Source organism: Chrysemys picta, chromosome 15 (assembly GCF_011386835.1).
Source record: "Chrysemys picta bellii isolate R12L10 chromosome 15, ASM1138683v2, whole genome shotgun sequence".
Classification (NCBI taxonomy): Eukaryota; Metazoa; Chordata; order Testudines; family Emydidae; genus Chrysemys; species Chrysemys picta.
Genome location: NC_088805.1, coordinates 29,240,637 through 29,261,953, shown reverse-complemented (window position 1 = coordinate 29,261,953; position 21,317 = coordinate 29,240,637). Strand labels below are relative to the sequence as shown.

General features: G+C 39.6%; 1 protein-coding gene across 7 annotated transcripts in view; it reads left to right on the top strand.

The window, feature by feature from the left end:
• The window catches only part of HECTD4 (HECT domain E3 ubiquitin protein ligase 4), a 109,532-nt gene that overhangs the window by 65,990 nt on the left and 22,225 nt on the right, over window positions 1–21,317 (top strand). For all 7 annotated transcript variants that reach the window (XM_065568796.1, XM_065568794.1, XM_065568795.1 and 4 more), the window contains 24 exons: window positions 342–495; window positions 1,621–1,901; window positions 2,308–2,497; window positions 4,425–4,506; window positions 5,246–5,448; window positions 5,602–5,737; window positions 6,376–6,558; window positions 6,655–6,825; window positions 7,221–7,390; window positions 7,860–7,975; window positions 10,629–10,732; window positions 11,020–11,181; window positions 11,295–11,443; window positions 11,746–11,825; window positions 11,951–12,114; window positions 12,707–12,944; window positions 13,412–13,548; window positions 13,713–13,839; window positions 16,292–16,429; window positions 16,876–17,012; window positions 17,169–17,329; window positions 18,342–18,523; window positions 20,564–20,769; window positions 21,158–21,288. In XM_065568796.1, the coding sequence (XP_065424868.1) occupies window positions 342–495; window positions 1,621–1,901; window positions 2,308–2,497; window positions 4,425–4,506; window positions 5,246–5,448; window positions 5,602–5,737; window positions 6,376–6,558; window positions 6,655–6,825; window positions 7,221–7,390; window positions 7,860–7,975; window positions 10,629–10,732; window positions 11,020–11,181; window positions 11,295–11,443; window positions 11,746–11,825; window positions 11,951–12,114; window positions 12,707–12,944; window positions 13,412–13,548; window positions 13,713–13,839; window positions 16,292–16,429; window positions 16,876–17,012; window positions 17,169–17,329; window positions 18,342–18,523; window positions 20,564–20,769; window positions 21,158–21,288 (3,802 nt within the window). The remainder of the gene's footprint in view (window positions 1–341; window positions 496–1,620; window positions 1,902–2,307; window positions 2,498–4,424; window positions 4,507–5,245; window positions 5,449–5,601; window positions 5,738–6,375; window positions 6,559–6,654; window positions 6,826–7,220; window positions 7,391–7,859; window positions 7,976–10,628; window positions 10,733–11,019; window positions 11,182–11,294; window positions 11,444–11,745; window positions 11,826–11,950; window positions 12,115–12,706; window positions 12,945–13,411; window positions 13,549–13,712; window positions 13,840–16,291; window positions 16,430–16,875; window positions 17,013–17,168; window positions 17,330–18,341; window positions 18,524–20,563; window positions 20,770–21,157; window positions 21,289–21,317) is intronic.

Here is a 21,317-nt window from a genome sequence, read left to right as displayed (position 1 = left end):
CCAGCATGTACGTTTAGATACCCATCTGAAATTTCTGGAGTCTGGGTTTTCTCTAAATTGTGTCTTTATGTGAAATTAGCAAAATTACTTTGGTGGGAAACTTACTCACTTAAATACTATTCTATTTATGTGGATAATATGTTCAACTACACTGTGTCATAAGACTGAATGTCCTTTTGTTACCTAGCAACTAGATGTTATTGCAGGTTTGACTTTAACTCAGAATGATTTTTTGTAAGCAATTACTGAACTGTAAATGAATGTGTCTAGGTTTTTCCAATATATCGCTTTTTTATCATGTATACGTTTAACAATTGTACATTCTTGCATTACCTTTGAAGGTGGTTCAACAGAGGCTGTTCATTCTGGTCTGGCTCGTCAAGTCTCCAGCCTTCTTACCAATCACCTGGCACGAGCGACAGAATGTTGTGGTAATCAGGCCGCTGGAAATGATGCACTGCAAGACGTACTTAGCCTTCTTAATGACCTGTCAAGGTACTAGAAGTACTTCAATAAAGTCTTTTTTTTTTTTTTTCTGGACTACTGTCCAGCGTTGGAAAGCACTTCATTTCCTCTAATGGAAATAGTAAAGATAATGACACCTCTTTCAATACCATTGCAAAAGCTTGAGGCTACTTTGAAATGTGGCCTGCAGCGTAATTTTAGGATTAATCCCTTGTTGATAGCAGGTGAGGGTGTCTAGACGTCCAGTAGTACTTTCTGAAATTGAAATCTATACTCTGTGTGGCAGAGTCAAGTGACTTGTTTGACAACATTAATGAGCTTATGTGTCACATGCCTGCATATTTTTAAGATATATGCTGTAACGGAGTAATAGTTTATTCATTAAGAATGAAACCACTCAGTATAATGCCATTGTAAACCTGACCCTTCTGTCCTTGGTATAGTTTTTATTAACCTCAATAGGAGTTGTACACTGGGAACAACTGCAAGATTGAATATGAAGACTGCAGTCTCACATACTGTTTTGGGCATCTTACTGTGTCTTTTTGTTGATGAAAAGTGACACACAGCTGCAGTAATACCATAGCTAAAGAACTTTTTTGTATTTGTTCTGGGCTGTGGAGTACGTACTGAAATAATACAGTACTTGTAGGTTACAAAGGAGATTAGTGGAGCGGAATATCACAGACTTCACAGTTGCGCTTATGTTTATAAGCTTTGGTGCCTAGGGAAGCTTTCTTGGATTTTTTGAGCCGGAGGGTTAATGGGACTAAATAGCAGCATTTAAACTGTTTTGCTCTAAAATCTGTCATGAAATCTCAAATAATGGAACTATCTTCAAGAGCTGTTTTATGAGAGATTATATGGGAAACAGGCAAACATTTTTTATGGGAGTTGTATAAGAGGCTCCAGACACCAAAGAGAAATAATGGGGTATCATTCATCTTGCATTTGAAATTGATTACTACTTAACTCTGATGGACCATTTTATGTGTTTAATTTTAAGTACGGGCTTTAATAATATAATCATGTATTGCCATAAAGATCCCTTTACCCGTGGCAGGATGTCATCTTATAGTTTGTATTTGATTACAGGAGTACGATTTAACTTTCCTGTTTTGCAGTCAGAGAGATGACTATGCTCTTTTCTCTCAGGAGTCACATAGGTAAAGCGATCCTGAGCCAGCCAGCCTGTGTGTCCAAACTTCTCTCACTGCTTCTGGACCAACGACCGTCTCCAAAACTCGTCCTTATAATCCTCCAGTTGTGTCGTGCTGCGCTTCCTCTCATGAGTGTAGAAGACTGTGGAAATGTTGAACTGCCCCCATGGAGTTACTCTGTGCCCTCCCTGAACAGTGAACAGGATGACCCCAGTGACCCAGCCTCCAAGATTGCATCACTACTCTTAGCAAAATTGGCAGATTATGTGGTGCCAGGTGCTAACCGTTTCTCATGTCTAAATGTTTGTTCTTATTATGGGTAATAAGTGTGCCACAAGCTTGAGAAATAATGCATTATTGTGCAAGAGGCGTGTGTTGACAAAAGGCACAGTTAGGATAAATGGGTATTAAATGTTCGTGTTCAGAAGGTTAACTTGCCAAAAATTTAACAGCAGGATGAGTTTGAATATCTAGTAGTAGGCATGTTTCTATAACTCTGGCATTCTGACCGTTCAGTGTAGTTCAATTTTCTGAATAGGGTGCTTATTGCAGACACATGAAAGAAAGCTCATATAAATCTAAAGGCAATACATTTAAAGCCAGGAAAGTTTGTTAAGGAAGCTGACTTCAAAACAATCCTTGAAAGTATCTGACTGTTGCTCTTTTTCTTTTCTGCTTGAAGGATGTCAGACAGTTCTGTCTCCAACTGCATCTGAACCAGATACCACTTTGGCAAAAACCAGCCCCAAAAATTCCATAAAAGGAGATAAAGATCCTGGAGAAGAGAGTGAGGCAGTGGATGGTAAACTTTCTATTTTTATTCACAAACGGGAAGATCAGTCATCCCATGAAGTCCTTCAGCCCTTACTGAGGTAACTTTTAACTCAATGGATGATTAGAATTAACAAAGCAATTGGGGGAGTTCCATCTTTATTTCTAGACAGTGCCAGAACTGTAGGAAGATTTTGTGTTGGAGATGATCATAACTGAGCAAAAGCAAAATGCTTCAAATTCTGTTTTCTGTTGCTCCTTGTAAACAGTGGGATTTTTATCCAAAAGTGAGTTTTGGTGATGATGTGCAGCTACATAAATAGAAATGCACACAGCTACATTGAAAGTTAAACCACAGTTCCCCAAACTTGGCCCATTGATGCACAGACACCATCAGCTCAAAAATCAAATTTCCATTTGTACTTTACTTATATATTAGCGGAAGAGAAATCTTTTCTTTTCACCTATTTGTTTTTGTGTATTTGACAGCACCTGGTGTATAGTCAGGTTCATTACTTTGTTGATGGTCAAATGCATTTCAAGTCTAATTCACTAACATAGTGACCTTGTCTGTGCACTAATCTAGGGGAAGTTTAATGTTCATATTCTTCCCCAGGACCTGCAAGAGTGTGTGAACCAGTGACCACAGCGACAAAGCTGAAACTTCAGAGGCAGATATGCAAAGAGGGAGGGAGAGGGTAGAGAAGTCACAGCCTGTTTGGGGAGTGTTGCTCTTTGATCTGCTCAGAAACCACAGCAGGGGAGCAGAAAAACCCTTTCAAATGTGTTTTTAAAAGAATTAAACACAGGACCCACTACTTAAATGGTACTCTGTCAGAAAATTTGAAGATCCTCCTGTTAATCCACAACACAAGGTGATATTACAAATAGTAGAATCACCAGAAGAAAAATTATTTTAAACATCACTCTCAGTAAGGCCCTCCATTAGAATAATTCCATTAGAACTTCAGAAGTGAACCTAGTTTTCAGTCATACCAACTCAGACTGTGATCTCTGTAAAACTCACAAGAGACCCCTCCAAAATAAAAGTAGGGTGCTGGAAGAAGTGATATTGGTAGTTCATTACATGCAGGGCCGGCTCTAGGCACCAGCAAAACAAGCTGGTGCTTGGGGCGGCACATTTTTAGGAGCGGCATGGCCGGCGCCAGAATGCCGCCCCTGCCGCCCCTAAAAATGTGTCCCGGCCGCCCTAGCTCACCTCCACTGCTGCCGCCGCTCACGCACCACGGCGTGCGAAACAGTTGATTCACGCGCTGCTGCTCGCCTTCCCTCCCAGGCTCTCAAACCTGGGAGGGAGGGGGAGATCCCGAGCGGCCGCGGCGCGCGAAACAGCTGATTTGCGCGCCGCTGCTCCCCCTGCCACCCAGGCTTGAGAGCCTGGGGGGAGGAGGCAGGGCTGGGGATTTGGGGAAGAGGCGGAGTTGAGGCGGGGCCGGGGGGGTGGGGTAAGAAAAAAACGGGGCAAAGGGGGGCGGCCAAAATTGATTTTGCTTGGGGCGGCAAAAATCCTAGAGCCGGCCCTGATTACATGACACCCCTGTCTCTGAGTCAGCCTTGAACCACTGCCTCAGTATAATGCTAACAGGCAGTGTTGTTAAACCGTTCCTGCCAGCAGTGCTCTCTTTCAGATGAAATATAAAACCAAGACTCTTAGGCACTCATGGCCACTAAAAAAACTCATGATACTTTTTTTTATAAAAATAGGAGAATTAACTGCAGTAGCATTGCCAAATTGCAATGTGAATAACTACATTCTATATACTTACATTTCTCCTGCAGTTTCAGTACAATGGTAATCTTCCCATCGTGTATCCTCAACTCATTAGAACTGCTGTGATATTAAGCAGCTCAACTGGAGAGAAATCTTTTCACTACAGAGCTGGTTGAGTTCTTCATGTAAATAAAGGCTTTAAAGTGCTTTGAGATCCATTAGAACAAAAGGATAGCTAGTTCACTAATTTTACATAGTAAAGCCACATTTAATAGGTTTTATTCTTACATTTGTAGTAGTTCAGAAGGTCGACCATTCCGACTTGGCACTGGAGCTAACATGGAGAAAGTAGTGAAGATGGATCGGGACATGACTAAAGTAAGGAAGTAATAAAGATAATTGTTTAACATATTAGAACTCATTAGACAGTTAACATTCTCACTACCCCAGTGTTCTTAAACCTTCTGTAAAAGAACCAGAAAACTAAATTTAATTCTCTTCCAAACAGATGAATTATTGGCTAATATTTATATTAAGTGAAATTCAAGAAAACTTGTCCATAAACTTTAGCATTATAATGATGTTATTGATATGCATATGTAAATCCTTGAAAAACAGGTGGTGTGTTACTGCAAAAATATTTCCACTAATGTTTTCTCGAACGTGTTTGTCATGGTTTTGTGTTCTTTCACAAGTATTTAAGGAGACAGAGTTTTACAAAAAGTAAATTTCAAAGATCATGTTAGAATATTTAAGGAAATTGGTTTTAAATTCATACTCATGAGTATTTGTGTCAGAAGTACTCATGCATTCTTCGATCAAAGAACAGAAACACCACAGTTTAGTCTGACCGACTAAACTAATAGTATTGAATCCACTCTTTGATCAAGTCATCGATTAAAAAAATGAAATCAAACAAAAAACTGTCCAATATGAATAATGAATACAGTTTGAGGAAGTGTTGATTTCTTTGTGGTTATACCACAACTGGGGTCAGGGGGAAGCAAAAATTTGTCAGATAAATGATTCCCTTAGCTCTGGCTACCTTGGGTTATGATTGGTCTGAATAGAGCTAATTAAATAGTCACTTTGAATATCTTCCATATTTCTTTTTCAGAGTGGCTGCTGTGAGGTTATTACAGAAGAGGCTGCTGCAGCTCTTCGGAAGGCTACCAAGTGGGCACAATCTGGCCTAATTGTCAGTGTCGGGCCACCTATTGAATCTATCAGTCCAGAGACCACTAGCGGGCTGTCAACTGGTGACAAAAAGAAAACTGCTCAGACCTCCATTTGCAGGGAGAGGAATTCTGAACTTGCCAGGTAGAAACTCACTGTGGAGTCCTCAAAATAACATGAATGTCTTTGTAGGAATGTAGAGAGTAACTATTAGTACCCTAATCTTGCATCACTTGTGTTGGGCAGGGGTAACGATTGAAGGGTTTATTGGGCAAGTGACATTTTTCTTCTCTACAGAACAGATCCTGTGCGCCCATTTATCAGTGGGCATGTAGCAAACAGTATGGCCGCAGAGGTGATTGCTCTGCTTCACAGCTTATTGATGGCACCAGAATCAAATGCAGCTCAAATATGGACAACAACGGCTGAAAAGGTCAGCAACGGAGGATTAGATATCTAAATGGGTGATGCACAGTACAACTTCGAACTGTTGGCATTCTTGAGCCAGTTCCTTCCTTTCCTGATTCCTTGTTTAAAATATATTTTTTTAATTGTCACTATCCAGGTAGATACTATCTGTCCTAATAGCCCTTCTTGGGCCCATCTGCCATTTCAGAGAATGTGGGTGGAGGATGGGGGAAAGAATTTGTCCAAACAGATCTGGAAACAAGGAATTGACTGCTGATAAATGGCAGTGTTACTTTTTTTTATACTTCATAAGACATAAGTCATCCTGCCTTGACAGACCAATCCTCTCTCACCCGGACCCCTAAGGGTCAAAATAATGGTTGGAGGACGAAGTCTTTGCTTCCAGATCGCTTAGCATACATTGTGGCTGGTCAGGCTGTGTGCTGGAGAGAAGATGACACATCATTGCCCTTCTAACAGTTATGTGGGAATCAGGAATGGAACCTGGCTTTGTTACTCACTGATCACAGAACTTATTTTAAAGTATGACCGTACACTTCTTCTTGAAAATTAAAATAGTTCCTCTGGTGTATTTCTAAAAAATTCATCTGTGCCCTAAGTGCCTACACTTTCCTGATCCATATTTCTGCTTTGAATATTTAGGTTCTGTCTCGGGCTCTGATGTACATTCCACAACTTGGGAAATACGCAGAGAGTATCTTGGAGAATGGGAGCAGCAGTGGCAGGAAACTTGCTAAACTTCAAAGAATTGCTCGACAGGCGGTGGCTGCACTGTGTGCTCTTGGTGGCTTTAAAGAGACAATTAAAATAGGTTCTGAAGTACAGGTAATTAACTTCTTTTCCTTTTATACTTCAAATGAGAGGTGATTCTTTTGATCATTTTACAATTTTAAAGTTATACTTCCTTGTTCATTTTTGTAGGTTTTGGGTAGAGGAATAGCAGGAAGCATTGGAGTGGTGGCTTCTATTAATGAACAGGAAGGTATAGCAACTGTCAAATTTCCACCTGCCAGTATAGACTGTAGAAAGACCTCACAAGCATCAGACACATTAACTATTCCATTATCTAGGCTCTGTGTTCCAAGATCTGAGGTAAGGTCATTTTAAAATCCAACATTAAGTGTAATAACAAATTGTAATTATACTGTGATTTAAAACAACAACGACAACAATCTGCAGCATGTAAAAGCCTAATTCGTGTTTGGTTAAAGATGACTTGTGACGTTTACATCATTGTTTTAAACATTTCATAGCAATGTTTATATGTAATTTCTCATCCAAATAACATATTATTCATCCTTCAGCACTTAAGGATGTTCCGTAGCATGTTGTGTTACCTTTCCTTTTGGCTTGTGATTTTTGTCTGGTGCTGTTTTTGTGATGGTACAAAATGAGAATTAACTCCAGGTGATGAAACGCCCTCATGTCTTAGAAACTAACTACTTGAATTTAACTTTTTACCGTGCCCCCACCACCACCACCATCAGGCATTGCCTCTTCATAAACTGTCCATTACTGAGAAGGTAGTACAGGCAGTCCAGTCCATGTTGCTTCCTCAGGAGGGAAGTCTATCTATTCATACCTCACTTCCTGCAACAGGAGATGGCTCAACTCCAGTAATGGCAGTGGTCCGGCTCCTTGGAGAAATAAGAACAAGGTGAGGTTTTGTTCATTATTTATAAATGGCTCTAAGTGTACAAGGTGCTGTACAAAATGTACATGCTCCAGCCAATCGAGGTCATCTTGAGGCTTGTTTTTCCTATGTAAATATTGGCATCTTGCTACATGGAACAATTGTGTGTTTAATAAAGAATTATATTAGTTTCCAAAAGGAAATAAAGTTAACTGACTTTGTTACAATGGCCTCACTGCTAATAAGGACCCCATAGCCAGGAGTGGACTTGGCAACCTGTTGAGCTGGGTGTTTTGTTAACATGAAGTTAGTCAAGTCATTTCTGCAGCAGTCCCAATGAACAACTAAACAGACAGAAGTAGACAAGAATACGCATTTTCTTGAGGCTAGTCCTGAAATTATTTTCACAAGTATTGACATCAAGTTCACCATATAATGTATATTTTTTGTTTTTTTATATATAATATACTTTTTTTTTATTTTTTACATTAAGAGCATGCCTGGTGATGGCCCAGCTATTAGAAGACAGTTTGTTTTGTGAAGAATTCATACAACAATGTCCAGCTGCTGTAGAAGTTCTTAACCTGGTGGCACAAGAGTGCAGCCCTGGTATGTATTTAACATGTCCATACAGTTTTACTGTTGTATTTTGTCAGTGCAGTGAGATAACGGATAAGTAAGGTTAATTTTAAACTTTAGATACTAGGCTGTATCCCACATAAAAGTGAACTATTTAAATACTAAGGAATGGAAGACAGTATTAATAGCACTTACTAATATAATACAATGTGGCTTATTACAGTTGCAGAGATCTCAATAAATTTATGGTGGCTAATAGCTTGACTTCTTAAAATTAGGTTTTAGGTATAAAGGCAGTGGATTTACACCTAGTGTGAATATGGCCGTCGAGTTTCTCCCCCTCCTCATAATACTCTGGTCTCATGGCTGGTTCACTGGTTTTGTGACTTGTTTTTGATAAAGAATATCAGAATTTTCCCAGGAAACCTCTCTTGTACTGATACATACATCAGGGTGCAGGTATACTCAGTTTTAGTCAATAGCAAAGTCAAGCCTGAATGAAATTGCGGGTGATTTACTCAAAACTGTGAGAAGTTATAATTTTATCAGTAATCTGTGATGGTGATTTATTTATAAGCTGTGGTATTTACATGAATATACCCATCCATACTAACGTACAAACTGAGATGAAGGGAAGTCTCTAAATCTTGGATGACTTTTTTTTTTTTTTTAATTTCTCCATAGTTTTTTGAGTGTAAGCTGCTGTTTTTTCTTCATTATTCTCTTTTATTCATTCTTTAGTGTATCAGTGCTCTTCTTGCCTATTTTAAAGACTACTCAGTCACTTTGGTGTTGATTTCTGCCTTTCTCTGTCTTGGGGAGAGAAAGACTTACAACTGTTGTTTAACCGTAATATAAAAGTAGTCAGCATTCAGGTTACTCCACTGCTGTCTTTGGAACTTTTATTCTTACAAATCTGTTGTTTTTAATCTTTCACTTAAAAATATATTGGCTTTGTAGAACTGTGTTATGACATATGATACTTTTCCCAGTAGCGAATATACTCAGTGTGATTAGTTTAAATAAAACACAAAAGAAATAATTCTTCCTGCCTGACAAAATTTGTCTTTTCTCCTTAAGGTTTCCCTTCCCCATGTCACTGACATGGTTCCCCTGCTTCCCAAAGCGGATGCTATCTTGGAGATATTGTTTTCATTGGCTTCTAATGTTCCAAATATAAATGTAATCAGAAATTAAGTTTAAACCTTTGAATCAATTACAGGTGACTTGAATAGGATAGCTTCTTTAACAAGAGTTTTAACCTACACTTTTTATCTGTATAGGGACTAGTGAAAACATGTTGATTTATGTATCAGACAAACCTACAGATAAAGTAACAATAGTTAATAGCCAGGAGAAATTGTTACTTTACACCTTCAGCTTTTCTTACTCATTTCAGTTTTTAAAAGGAATATTATGTAAATTTTAAAAGTATGATTTACTGTTCTGGATTCTAATTTAAATTTCAGTTTTAGAATGTTTGCTTCATTTGTAGTCATTTGAACATTAGGTTAAATCCCCTTTAGCACAACTCTTCTTCAAATGTAGTGTTTTCCTTGATCAGGAATTCCCTGGCTCCCAGAGTTAGGTCTGTGCACAGTATAGTACCTTCAGGGAAATGTTAGCTAGGCCCGGAAGAGCTCAAGCACTATCTGCACTCAGCTTCTAGGGGAGACATGCACTTCATGCCAGTCTTGTTCTTTCAGTGTCAGCTCAACCGCAGGCTAAATAATTTTAATAGGAGAGAAGGTTTATCTGTTCTCGTTCAGCCAAAGCTCCGTGGCCTAGTTTTTTAAATAACTAGTGATTTGGGGCATCTCAGCTTTTGGGCACCCAACTTGACACTTAACGCAGCTTGATTTTTCAGAAAATGTTGAACACCTTCCATATCTGTCTTGGTACCCCAAATCACTAGATACTTATGAACAATGCAGTACTGGACTTAACATTAATAGCAATCTATTCTATTCCTAGTGAGTATCTCCACTGGCCATTTTATTCCAATGGTCAAACTATAACTTAAAGGTTCCCTTTCCTGAAAGTATCCTAAGACGTCAGTGCATTGAAACATCTTGACTACCTAACAGCAAACAGGATAGTTTGATTTGATGGTGTCTTAGTCAGTTTCATTTGCAGCTGTAACAAGCTCATTGATTTTATTTTAAATAAATTTAACACAAACATGTATTGTCATAAGGAAAATTAAACAAATCAAGGACATTCTGAATAACGACGGTGGGGTGTAGGTATGAGGGTGTCTTTCCATAGTATGGATGTTAGGTGCTGTAGTGCTGTGTAGTACTTCTTTACCATTCATGCTAGGTAAAGATGGAGTGACAGCCCTTAATGCAGATCAACTGCTTTTGTTCACCTAAAAATTTCGCTGTTACTTGGAAATAATTTCCATGTAATTTTTAGATTTGTAATTCCTCTCATACATGAGGCTTTCGCTGAAATATAAGCCATTCTCAGGTGTACTTCTTAGGTTTTTCTCAGTTTGGGTTTTTTTGATTTTGGGATGGGGAGGGGGAAGAAGTGAGGGAAAGATTAATTCTGAAATGGACCTGATTGTGACATTTAGAGATTTTTAGCATAGGTGTAATCTTGAGATCTCAAATGACTGTCTCCAACTAAACTCATGTTCCCAGTATTAATGGTGTTGGTTTGGTTTGTATTGTTACAGGGGAGAGGCTTCTCGTTGTAGAAGTGCAATGTGAAAGGTTAAGAATGTTATATCGAGATTGTGCTCGTCCCCCACCTCCGCCACTCCAGGCAGACCGAAGACAGGTAAACATATCAACAAGGTGCTGCTTTTCTGGCTCTTTCTCTAATGGATTCAGTTTCTCATATGGTGGTCGAAGGATGACCGGAGTCAAACCATTACAGTGGTTTAAAGAAAAAGAAAAATTCATCACACTAAAACATTCTTGAATGCAACATATTGGTTACTTAATTATATCCTGGGTCGAGTATGCATTCCATAGCAGATCTTGGACACTGGATTTCAGTAGAATGAAGTCTAGCTTGTGACCTCAAATGCAGTCAGACTAAAACACTCTTTACCTGTTTTACAGCCCAAGGAGATTACTTGGAGCCCTTCTAGAGTGTTCCCACCTGTGCGAGCATGCATGTTCTCATCACATCTTACAGCTGTGACCTTTTTGGCTGACCCTAGTGCAGGCGGGGGACTGCCTCGTGGCACATTTATCTACGCTACCTCCCCAGTTCCAGTACAAGTAAGAAATGACAGTGATGAAGCAAATTTCTGTGTTGTTTTACCTCTCCCCCCCCCCCTTTTTTTTTTTTTTTTAAGATGACCAACACATTTTCTTCATGGCTGTTTCCTTAGGCCCCATCATTTTACTGGGAGATTGAAATAGTTTCCTATGGAGATACAGATGACGACACCGGTCCAATAGTTTCATTTGGGTTTGCCACTGAAGCAGAAAAGCGGGATGGCGCGTGGACAAATCCTGTTGGCACATGTCTCTTTCACAAGTATGTTGCAAATGTGTTCATTAAAAATTACAGCCTGGTGCACTGCATAAACTGAGTATAAGCACCTCTGGACTGGCACCAGGCTTGCTTTTTGTTCCTGAATGGTGCTGAATGGATCATTTCAGTGGAGGGATTAAAGTTTTGAAATATAGTAATTTCTTATCAAAATGAGGAGAGTTCCAGCTGCATTTTAGCAGTATATAGCAACCATCTGAATGCTAACTGATGGTCATTTACAATGATTTTTTACCCTAGAGGGCTGCTGTTTTATGTTTATCTTTCTTCTTCACATTTACTTTTAGTAATGGACGAGCTGTGCATTACAATGGCTCCAGCTTGCTACAGTGGAAGAGTGTTCGACTGGATGTGACCCTTTCTCCTGGTATGTCAGAATTCAGCTTATTTACTTAGCTGAAAGAGCCTGACACTTCTTAAATATAAACAAGGTAATGGATGAAAAACAGAAAAATCCTTGTTTCTTTTTGGTCATGTTTTATTTTCCTCTAGGTGATATAGCAGGAATTGGCTGGGAGAGAACAGAAGGCACTCCTCCCCCCCCAGGACAGCCAGCTAAAGGAAGAGTGTACTTCACGTATTGTGGACAGCGACTTGGGCCTTATCTGGAGGATGTCTCTGGTGGAATGTGGCCGGTGGTGCACATTCAGAAAAAGGCAGGTTTAACAATAAAACACCTACTTTGGGATGTATTTGACTTTCATCAACACTAGTCAATGTTCCTGTGTAGAAACCATAAAATATTTTTAATATCATTTTCACCTTTATTTATTAATTTGGGTTAAAACTTGTATTCTCTTTCTAATGGGCATATACCTTTACCTTTAATGGGAGCTAGTCTCACCCATCAAGACAATAAAGTAGAGCTGGTCTGATGAGGAGAATGAGCTAATCTTTATATACTAATAGGCCTTACTTGATTCTTACTTCACTTTAATTTTAACAATGACCTTGCTGCAAATTGCATTTGTCCAAATGACTGTATCTTGAAAGTACCAGGCTGAACAATTAAAGCTTAAAGATTGTATTGAGCAGGTTTATACTTTTCAGTTGTGTATTATCAGACTTATTTTTTAAACGTTGTGGTCAATAATGCAAGGAAACCATATCACTAGAGGATATGGTAATGACCAGTGGGGATCTCATCCTGTGGCCAAGGTTTAGACTAGGAAGCTCATATCAAAGGGTTAAACTAGTACTTTAAAACAAAAGCTTCTTCTCTTATGCTTTGTTTGAATGTTGTTACAGAATACAAAAGTCCGTGCTAACTTTGGATCTCGCCAGTTTGCCTATGCTGAGGGACAAGCTCACAGGAATGCGGCTGATCTGTGCATTGACCTAGCTGAAGAAATAAGTGCCAACTTTGAAGCACTGCCTTTTGCCATGGCTTCCGACAGTGATAATGATGCTGGTACCAGCATAGCTTCTGATCCTGGAACCCATGGACCTCCTTGTAGAATTGCTGCTGTTGCCACAGCTCAGCAACGTAAAGTGATCGTTAATAACATTTAAATTGCATGTTCAGTTTATTTCAGTAAAACAGTCTAAATCCAATTAAATGTTCTTGAATTGAAATTCTCAGGGTGCTTACCAGATAAAATACAGTAATAGTTACAGCAGCACACTAGACATTGGCAGATAAATGCTCACTTCATTTTAGACAAAGCATTCTAAAAATCAGTTATCTTTCCTTTACATTATATGGAATAAAGCATTCAAATTGTTCTGAGTACCCATAATGAAAAAATATTTTATTAGGGCTCTGAATGTAGTTAGATGCTTCACTTGATTGAATCATTCAATGTGCTACACTATGTCAAAATGCATTAAGTAACTTCCACCAAGTGATTGGAGAGAGACCACAGAATGCAGCATATCTGAAGAACTTCATGAAATGTTTTAGCATGTCTAGTGATGATTGGGAGTTTATTATTTCAATTTGGTTGGTTGCAGAGTATGACAGTGACACTTCTTGTCATTATAAAATGGAACTCAGCTATGAGAACTTCTTCACATCAGGCCCAGATCCACATCCCCCTGCTATTGCAGATGACGAAAGCGATGATGATGATGATGACGACATCCCCCGGGTAAGGAAGATGGGACACCTCACATGTTACAGAGCTGCTCTCTAACTATAAATCTTGTATTTAAAAAATGTGTTATGAACTGATTTTTTTTCTTTGAGAAACTAGTTTCCATTAAATCTCTTGTTCTAAATGCCATTTGTTTTTTGTTTGACTTCTCTTCCCAGGAGGATCACTATGCTCTCTTGGTTAAAGCCTGGGAGACTAAAGTTTTCCCCACAATTAGAAGACGGTTTCGCAATGAAGCTGAGAGGAAGTCTGGTCTAGACCAGATTAAAGGGGCTTTACAGCTAGGTATGACGGTCAAATGTTTATTTCTATGGTCGTAATTGTATGTGGCATATAACAGGTGCAGGAATGAAACTGTGGGAGCTGGATTGGTTTTGTTGCACCTGCTAGAGTCAAGGCTGCAAAATAGTTTGTCTTCTGTTTTTCACATGCTTGTAACTTACAGAAACATTCTTCTTTTGGGTGAATATTTTCTATGCTTGGTTTCTGCTCAAAAGTGAGCTATTTTGTGGGGGGTAGAGGATTGTTGAAAGTTTCTGCAAAATCTTTTCTGTTTTTTAGGTGATGAGCTACGAGTCTATGAGAACAGAAAAACATGTAGTAGTTTGGATTTTAAAAAGCCACCTGAACACACTTTTTAGACACAGCTATATCAATACTGACTGAAAATATGAAACTTGTGGGGAAGCGTTTTTAGAAAGAAGAAAGGTTATAGATTGAAAGGGTTGGTAGCTTTTTAGCATTTAGTAGAGCTTAATGACATTTCTACCCCCTTATGAGATAGTTGGGCAAGGAATAGAAAAAAGGTTCTACATTTTTCATTGCAAAGATCTAACCATTACAACATAAAGATACGGGCTGCTGACATGTTAACCTGGTTCTTCAGGGCTTAACTTGGCTCATTTTGAACACTAAAATTAATGTTATTGTGGGTACCTTAATTTCTCTGTTTTATGACAGAGTTTTTTTTAGTTGTATAATCTTGTATTATCAGAGATTTTTTCATTTACTTTTCTATAGAAGTTCTTTTAATCAAAATTACTTGGTTAAGGACCAAAAGATCTTGACAAAATGCTACATAGTTTTCATGAACTCCTGGTGGTGTATCTGCTTTTGATACTTGACTTTACTTGCTATTCAGGAGCTTTTGGCAAAGTGCATAGCTGTAACCTCTGTCAGACGTATGCTAATTCATTTCATTTTTATGGCTAGAAACCTTAGCTCTAGTGTTAGGGTTTTTTCCCAAGATGTGTCGTCTTCCATGTTAATAAACTAGTGATTTGGACACAGTGGAATGCTGCAGAAAGACTTTTCATTTCAGTACAAGTTTGGCAGCTCAGCCTCACGTGCAATTACTTGCTCAGCAGGAGAGCCAACAGCCTTCTCCTCAGCTTATGTACGGGGGACCAATCAGCCTGAATATTCCATGACACATGTGCTTTGTAAATAAGCCTTTCTCCTCTGTGCTTTAGAAGTCATTTTTTTTATTTCATTGCCACTCACAAGTTAATTGCACTTGGTAGGTCAGAGTTTATATAGCAGCTAGCATGTGAGTGACTGAGTATGTCTTTGTTCCTAGTCACTTGACACTGAGGTTCCTAGTCACTTCTTCATGCAGATTAAAATAAAACATTCCTTTAAAAAAAAAAAAAAGTCATGAACAATTAAGTAGATAAACATTTCTGTTCTGATAAAATCAAAACAAGCTCCTGTGCTGTGGTTTTCCCTTTATAATGCTCTTTCTTAGTTTGTTTCGTGATTATTCTAATCCATTGGCTCATTAATCTTAGTTTAATGTACCCTGGGTGGCAGAGGTTGAGGGCTCTAATGCAGGATATACCAGCTCATTGTTAAGAAAGCCTCACTTCAAATCAGCCTGATTGATAGAATTTAAATAATCAATAAAATCTCATGTACCTGTGATGCTGATGAGGTTGAGCAGTGGTCTTAGTATTTTGGAAAAATCTGTTTATTTCTCACTTCAGCTGGGTGGCAAGAGTAGAGCTCCTGCCACTTCTGTTTTCCTGTCCTCTACTCTTTTACTCTAGGGCCCTTGATAAGCCAAGTGCAACATTTCCAGATATGGAAGCCATTCCAGATCAGCAACCTTCGGCACGTGGCTCGCCAGGGTAAGCCTCCTGGTGGGCTGGGCTAGTTTGTTTACCTGCTGTGTCCGCAGGTTCGGCCAATCGTGGCTCCAACTGGCCGCGGTTCACCGTTCCAGGCCAATGGGGGCTGCGGGAAGCGGCGGCTAGCACATCCCTCGTCCCACACTACTTCCTGCAGCTCCCATTGGCCTGGAACGGTGAACCGCGGCCAGTTGGAGCCACGATCGGCTGAACCTGCGGACACGGCAGGTAAACAAACCGGCCTGGCCCACCCGGGGGCTTACCCTGGCGAGCTGCATGCCAAAGGTTGCCGATCCCTGGCTTATAGTCTGCAGGTAAACATTTAGTTTAACTATGAAATAGTTATCATCAGTAGTAAACAAACTTCTTTCCTGAAACAGATTAGCTCTGTAAATATTCTCCAGAAATCAGTATGATATTGCTTTAGACTTTTTGAGTGCTAGACATAAGGCCAGATTTTGCTATCTCTTATCCGAAGTGATGAGTGAGGTGGCAGAATCTGGCTTGTAATGAGTAGATGAGACTATGTTGTAATGTATTTGTTAGATTGTGTGGTTTGTTACAAGACCAAGGCCAGCGTCTAATCCAGATGCTATTCTGTTTATCAGGAATGGTCGATATAGCCCGACAAACAGTAGAATTCCTTTATGAGGAAAATGGTGGTATCCCAAGAGACCTCTATCTTCCTACCATTGAGGATATCAAAGACGAAGCAAATAAATTCACTATTGATAAAGTTCGGAAAGGTATGTCTATTTCAATCTTTATTTGCCAGTAGGAGTAAAGTTAGGACTGAATACCCTTTGGCCTTGGTGCACACAGGACAAAATCATTATTTGGTTGAATTAATGCTGCAACTTTTTCAGTTCAATAAATGGCTAGAACTGGAGGGGTTAAATCACTGCTTTTGTTTTGCCTTTTTAATAACTTTTTAAAAAAGTGAATCACTTGTCAATATATGTGCTGTGCACAAAGTGAAAATGTTAAACAACCCACCAAAGAGCAGAATTGGGTGTGCTAAGGCGACTACAACCTGTGCATTGTTAATGCAAACAGTCTACGTGCATTCTGAGCCAAAGATTAGTCTATCGGACTCTGGGTGGGAGGAGTCAGCTTGTATATACTGTTAATTTATTCAAGACCTTCTCATTGTAAATGATGTTTTGAAGACATGTTATTCCTTTATCTCCAGGCCTCACGGTGGTGACTCGCTTCCCAGACAGTAACAATGTGGCCAGCAATGCTGTGGGAACGGCTTTACCTAAATTTGCTATTCGTGGGATGCTGAAGACATTTGGGCTCCATGGTGTTGTTCTGGACGTTGATTCGGTGAGTAAAGCTATATTTAAGTTTTTTAATGGGTTTACAGCATTTTTCTCTGATCTACGTGGTAAAACATGCTAGTTCGTGTAAGATGCTGTTTTCTGCTCTTTGAGTACAGATGTGTCCAATGTATTGATGATGGCGTTGTGTTTGACATTTCAGGTAAATGAATTGGTGCAAGTAGAGACTTATCTCAGAAGTGAAGGTGTGTTGGTAAGATACTGGTATCCTATTGACATGTTAGAAAGGCCACCTGCTGGCTATAGGAGGACTGCAACAAATGGATTGGTTACTCTGGATAATACAAACATCCAAATTCACAGGTAAATAAGAAATTAATTTAATGTATTTAGAGTGCATATATCAGTATTTCCATGCTTAATACTTGGATGAACGTACAGTGTTTCATACAGTAAAATGAATTACTTACTGCAGCTTTGCATTAAATAGTAGATTTCAAGTAAACTTCTGAACACCTTCTTAGTACACTCACGAGGTTTAGACCTAAAAAAGAGGTCATTGGATCTCCACATAGTATTGGCTAGATCATCTTTTTATAAAAGGAGTTATGATGATCGTATTAGGGCATTATTAAAACAAGAATGATCTCTAAATTATTCATAAATATTTAGCTCTGGCTAGGGCAAAAACATCTTGTCTAGTATAGTCACTTATTGTGATGGTGGTAATTTCTGTTTATCATCTATGTGCTCAATCCAGTGTGATTCTGAACACTTCAAATTCCTACTGACTTCAGTGGGACCTCAGGGCACTTCACAGGATTGAACTCATAACTTGAAGGACCAAGTTGTAAAAGCAAAGACCACTAGTGGAAGATACCTAATGTATTTGAGGTCCCAACTGAAAGCAAAGGGAATTTTAGGTAGGAAGAATTTATACCTTTACCTTGCCAAAAAGGGCCATCAGATCATTAACTAAAACTGAGGCATTGATCACTTCATCTCTTTCTAGAGATGAGAAGAGTGTTGGTTCACTGCCCTTGTCTCAGAGTTACGAGTAAAGAGAGCTCTGTTCCTGTCATCAGATCCATACATGTGGGCCCCCACAACTATGAAGAGCACCATAGAGGTTTAAAACTTGTGGCCTGCTGGTGCCCAAACACTGGATAAGCAGTAGTGAGAAGTTTAGAGTTTCTCATATAGAACCTACCTATTCAGTCACTAATCATTTCCTTTCCAAAGTGAATAAGGAAGATTTGGCTCTACTTAATAAATTATTGCTGTTTTTAAGTTCGTACGTCTGTTTTGGGTCCAAAAATCAAGCTACTAGGTATAGTTCCTATTTTAATTAACTCTGTTTCTCGCTTTTTTATAGAGAACTTTTGCGATGTGAAGCCTCACTTGCACGGTTGTACTGCCGCATGGCTCTCCTCAATATTTTTGCCCCCAAATCTCCACATATGTTTACTCGTCTATTTCATATTCCTGCTATCCGTGACATCACCCTGGAGCACCTGCAGCTGCTGTCCAACCAACTTCTTGCACCACCCCTTCCTGGTAAAATAATACTTGAAAAATGCAGCAGCTCATTTGCTTTTGATCAGTAGTATAGCAATGTGTGTAAGACTGATTAAGTTTAGGAGTTTCTTGAAACTGACAATTTTCAATTTGTTTCATGAAGCCAAGTGCTATTGTTTTTAAATTAAGTTTTTCAAACTTGCATGAACATATGAAATAAGCAATCTCTTACTAGATTCATGAGCAGGTAGAAATAGGGCTAACCACCATGTAAAAGCAGTTAAGTCAATTCTGGGCTAAACTGAGGTGTGTTCATTGCAAATGTTTATTAATGATCTCGTGAAAAGTAAGCTGTAGGAAAGAATTTTCCCTCCTTTTTCCTCCCCCAAATATTATATTTAATATGTTGCTGTTCTTCTTTTCGTTTGTGGGTACTTGTGAGAAATTGAAAATGTTGTACAGTTTGAATTCAGTATAGGTATATAGCTGCCAGTTGGGTCACTTCATTTTCAAAATTCAACTCCTCTCCAGTTTTACAGAACAGTTCATCCTTTTCTTAACAGAGTCATGAATCTGATAAGTATTAGAGGGGGAGCCGTGTTAGTCTGGATCTGTAAAAAGTGACAGAGTCCTGTGGCACCTTATAAACTAACAGACGTATTGGAGCATAAGCTTTCGTGGGTATTAGTCTATAAGGTGCCACAGGACTCTTTGTCGCTTTTTATGAATCAGATAACTAATTCCTCATGAGTCTAAGAGAATGCATGTGGCCGAATTCTGGGAAAAGATCTTGGGTTAAATTAACTGTGTGTTAGTGGTGGAAATCAACCTGTCGAATGCCATTATGCATGCTAAGAGATTCACGCAACATGGCAGGGCACTTAGGAGGAACTAAAAAGTAGCTAAAAATAGGTTGTTAATACCCAAAGTTAATCTAAAGCACTTGAAGATCTTCCCTCCTCCAAATCATTCTGAGACTGGACTAGCTCTCACAGAGGCTGCATCATGTGTGACTCCTCTGCGGAGTACAGAGTATTTTGAGGAATTGCATGGCTTTGGGATCCTTTTCTAGATTACAAATTTAAATGCCCGTAATTAAGCGCACACCCTCCCTCCATACTTCCTTGCTTCTTCTGCCTTCTTAGCAATATTTTTTTTCCATTTCTGGCCTTGTTTAGCTAATCTGTGAGTAATTTTTATCATGTTAATGTGTATAATTGCACCTCTCTGAGCGGGATTTCTGCAAACAGGCTCTGTAGGAATTGCTTTGTCATGTGCCACCATTCACTGCAGAGCTCCTGCAGTAACTTAGTAGACAGCAGTAGTCTGTAAGGGAGGCAGTGATAGGGAGCCCTCTAAAAATCAGGGCCGCCCAAGGGGGACACAAGTGGGGCCCCCACGAGAAAATAGTATTCTATAGTATTGCAACTTTTTTTTTTATGGAAGGGGCCCCTGAAATTGCTTTGCCTCAGGCCCCCTGAATCCTCTGGGCGGCCCTCTAAAAATAGCTTGTTTGTGGGTGGGAGAAGCTTGAGGACAGGGACACCACTTCTCCCCACTTCATCTCATGGAATGAGCGGGGGGAAAACCTAAAGCACCATGGACTCATTGTACAGCCTCAAAGAACCCCTCAAGCTGGGGCTACTCGGCCCCTTCTGTCTCCCTGGCCATCATGCGGATGGGGACACGCCCCCACCCACATGGGCATGGGGGGAAGCAATGTCTGCGTATCTGACCAGTGGGGTGGGGAGCTAGCTGACTGCTTCCGGGGGGGGCACAGTTGGGTGGCCCCGGAGCCCTTCCACTGCTTTTGTTCCTGGGGGAATCCAGGTAAAGATTGGAATAATGCTGGGACAGAATGAGACCAGGCCTTCGACCCTCCATTCAGTTCTGTGTCAGCAATGTCAGGGACACAGGTTTGGCCCTGGAAGAATTCCTTATACTGCTAAGCCTTGAGAGGACTTGCACTTGGGCAGGAATGCAGATAGAAAGGCTTGTGATCTGAGTGTTTCTTTGACTGACTACTTTAAGTTCAGAGATCTTCCAAAATATGCAGTGTATTGCATTTGTTCTTTACAGATGGAACAATCAGTTCAAGTTCTATTCTTTTGGCCCAGTCCCTACAGCATTGTATCCATTCCCAGAACTGTTCTGCCACAGACCTTTTCTACCAGGGCAGTTCACAGCAAATCAGGGAGTGGCTGACTGTAGCCATCACCCGGACACTACATCAAGGAGAGGAGAGTCTGTTAGAACTAACTAAACAAATCTGTTCCTTCTTGCAGGTAATTGATATTTTTGATGCTTTCTGAATGTTTATAGTACTGTAAAGAAAATGTGAATTTATTAAAATATGTATTAATCTTTTTACTCTAGAGAGATTTTTTTCTTCTTGCCAGAATATTTTTACGTCAGTTATTGCTGTCCTTAAATTCATAATACTGTTAATCATAGTGCAGTGTTTCTGTGCACACACTGCAATGCTGTCTGGTCATACTATACACTTTGTGAACATGTGCAGGGGGATAGCCTGTGTAGTACTGAAATGAATGGTCTCACGTTATCTAACTACTTTGCAATACTATTTTTAGCTGTAAAATAAGGGGCAAGGAAGGGGTTTTGGCTTATTGCTTTGCTTCTCCGAGGCTTTCATTGTTAAATGTCATTTTACAGACTGCACCAGAACAATTCCCCGCTGAAGAGTTCCCTATTTCAGAGTCCAAAGTCAATATGGATGTTAATTTTCCTGGGGCTGCTTTTGTAGTTGTGTCCTGTAAGGAAAGTCAGTCTGGATTCCGCAAAGAGTAAGTTAATAAGGAAGGGGGAGAGCAAC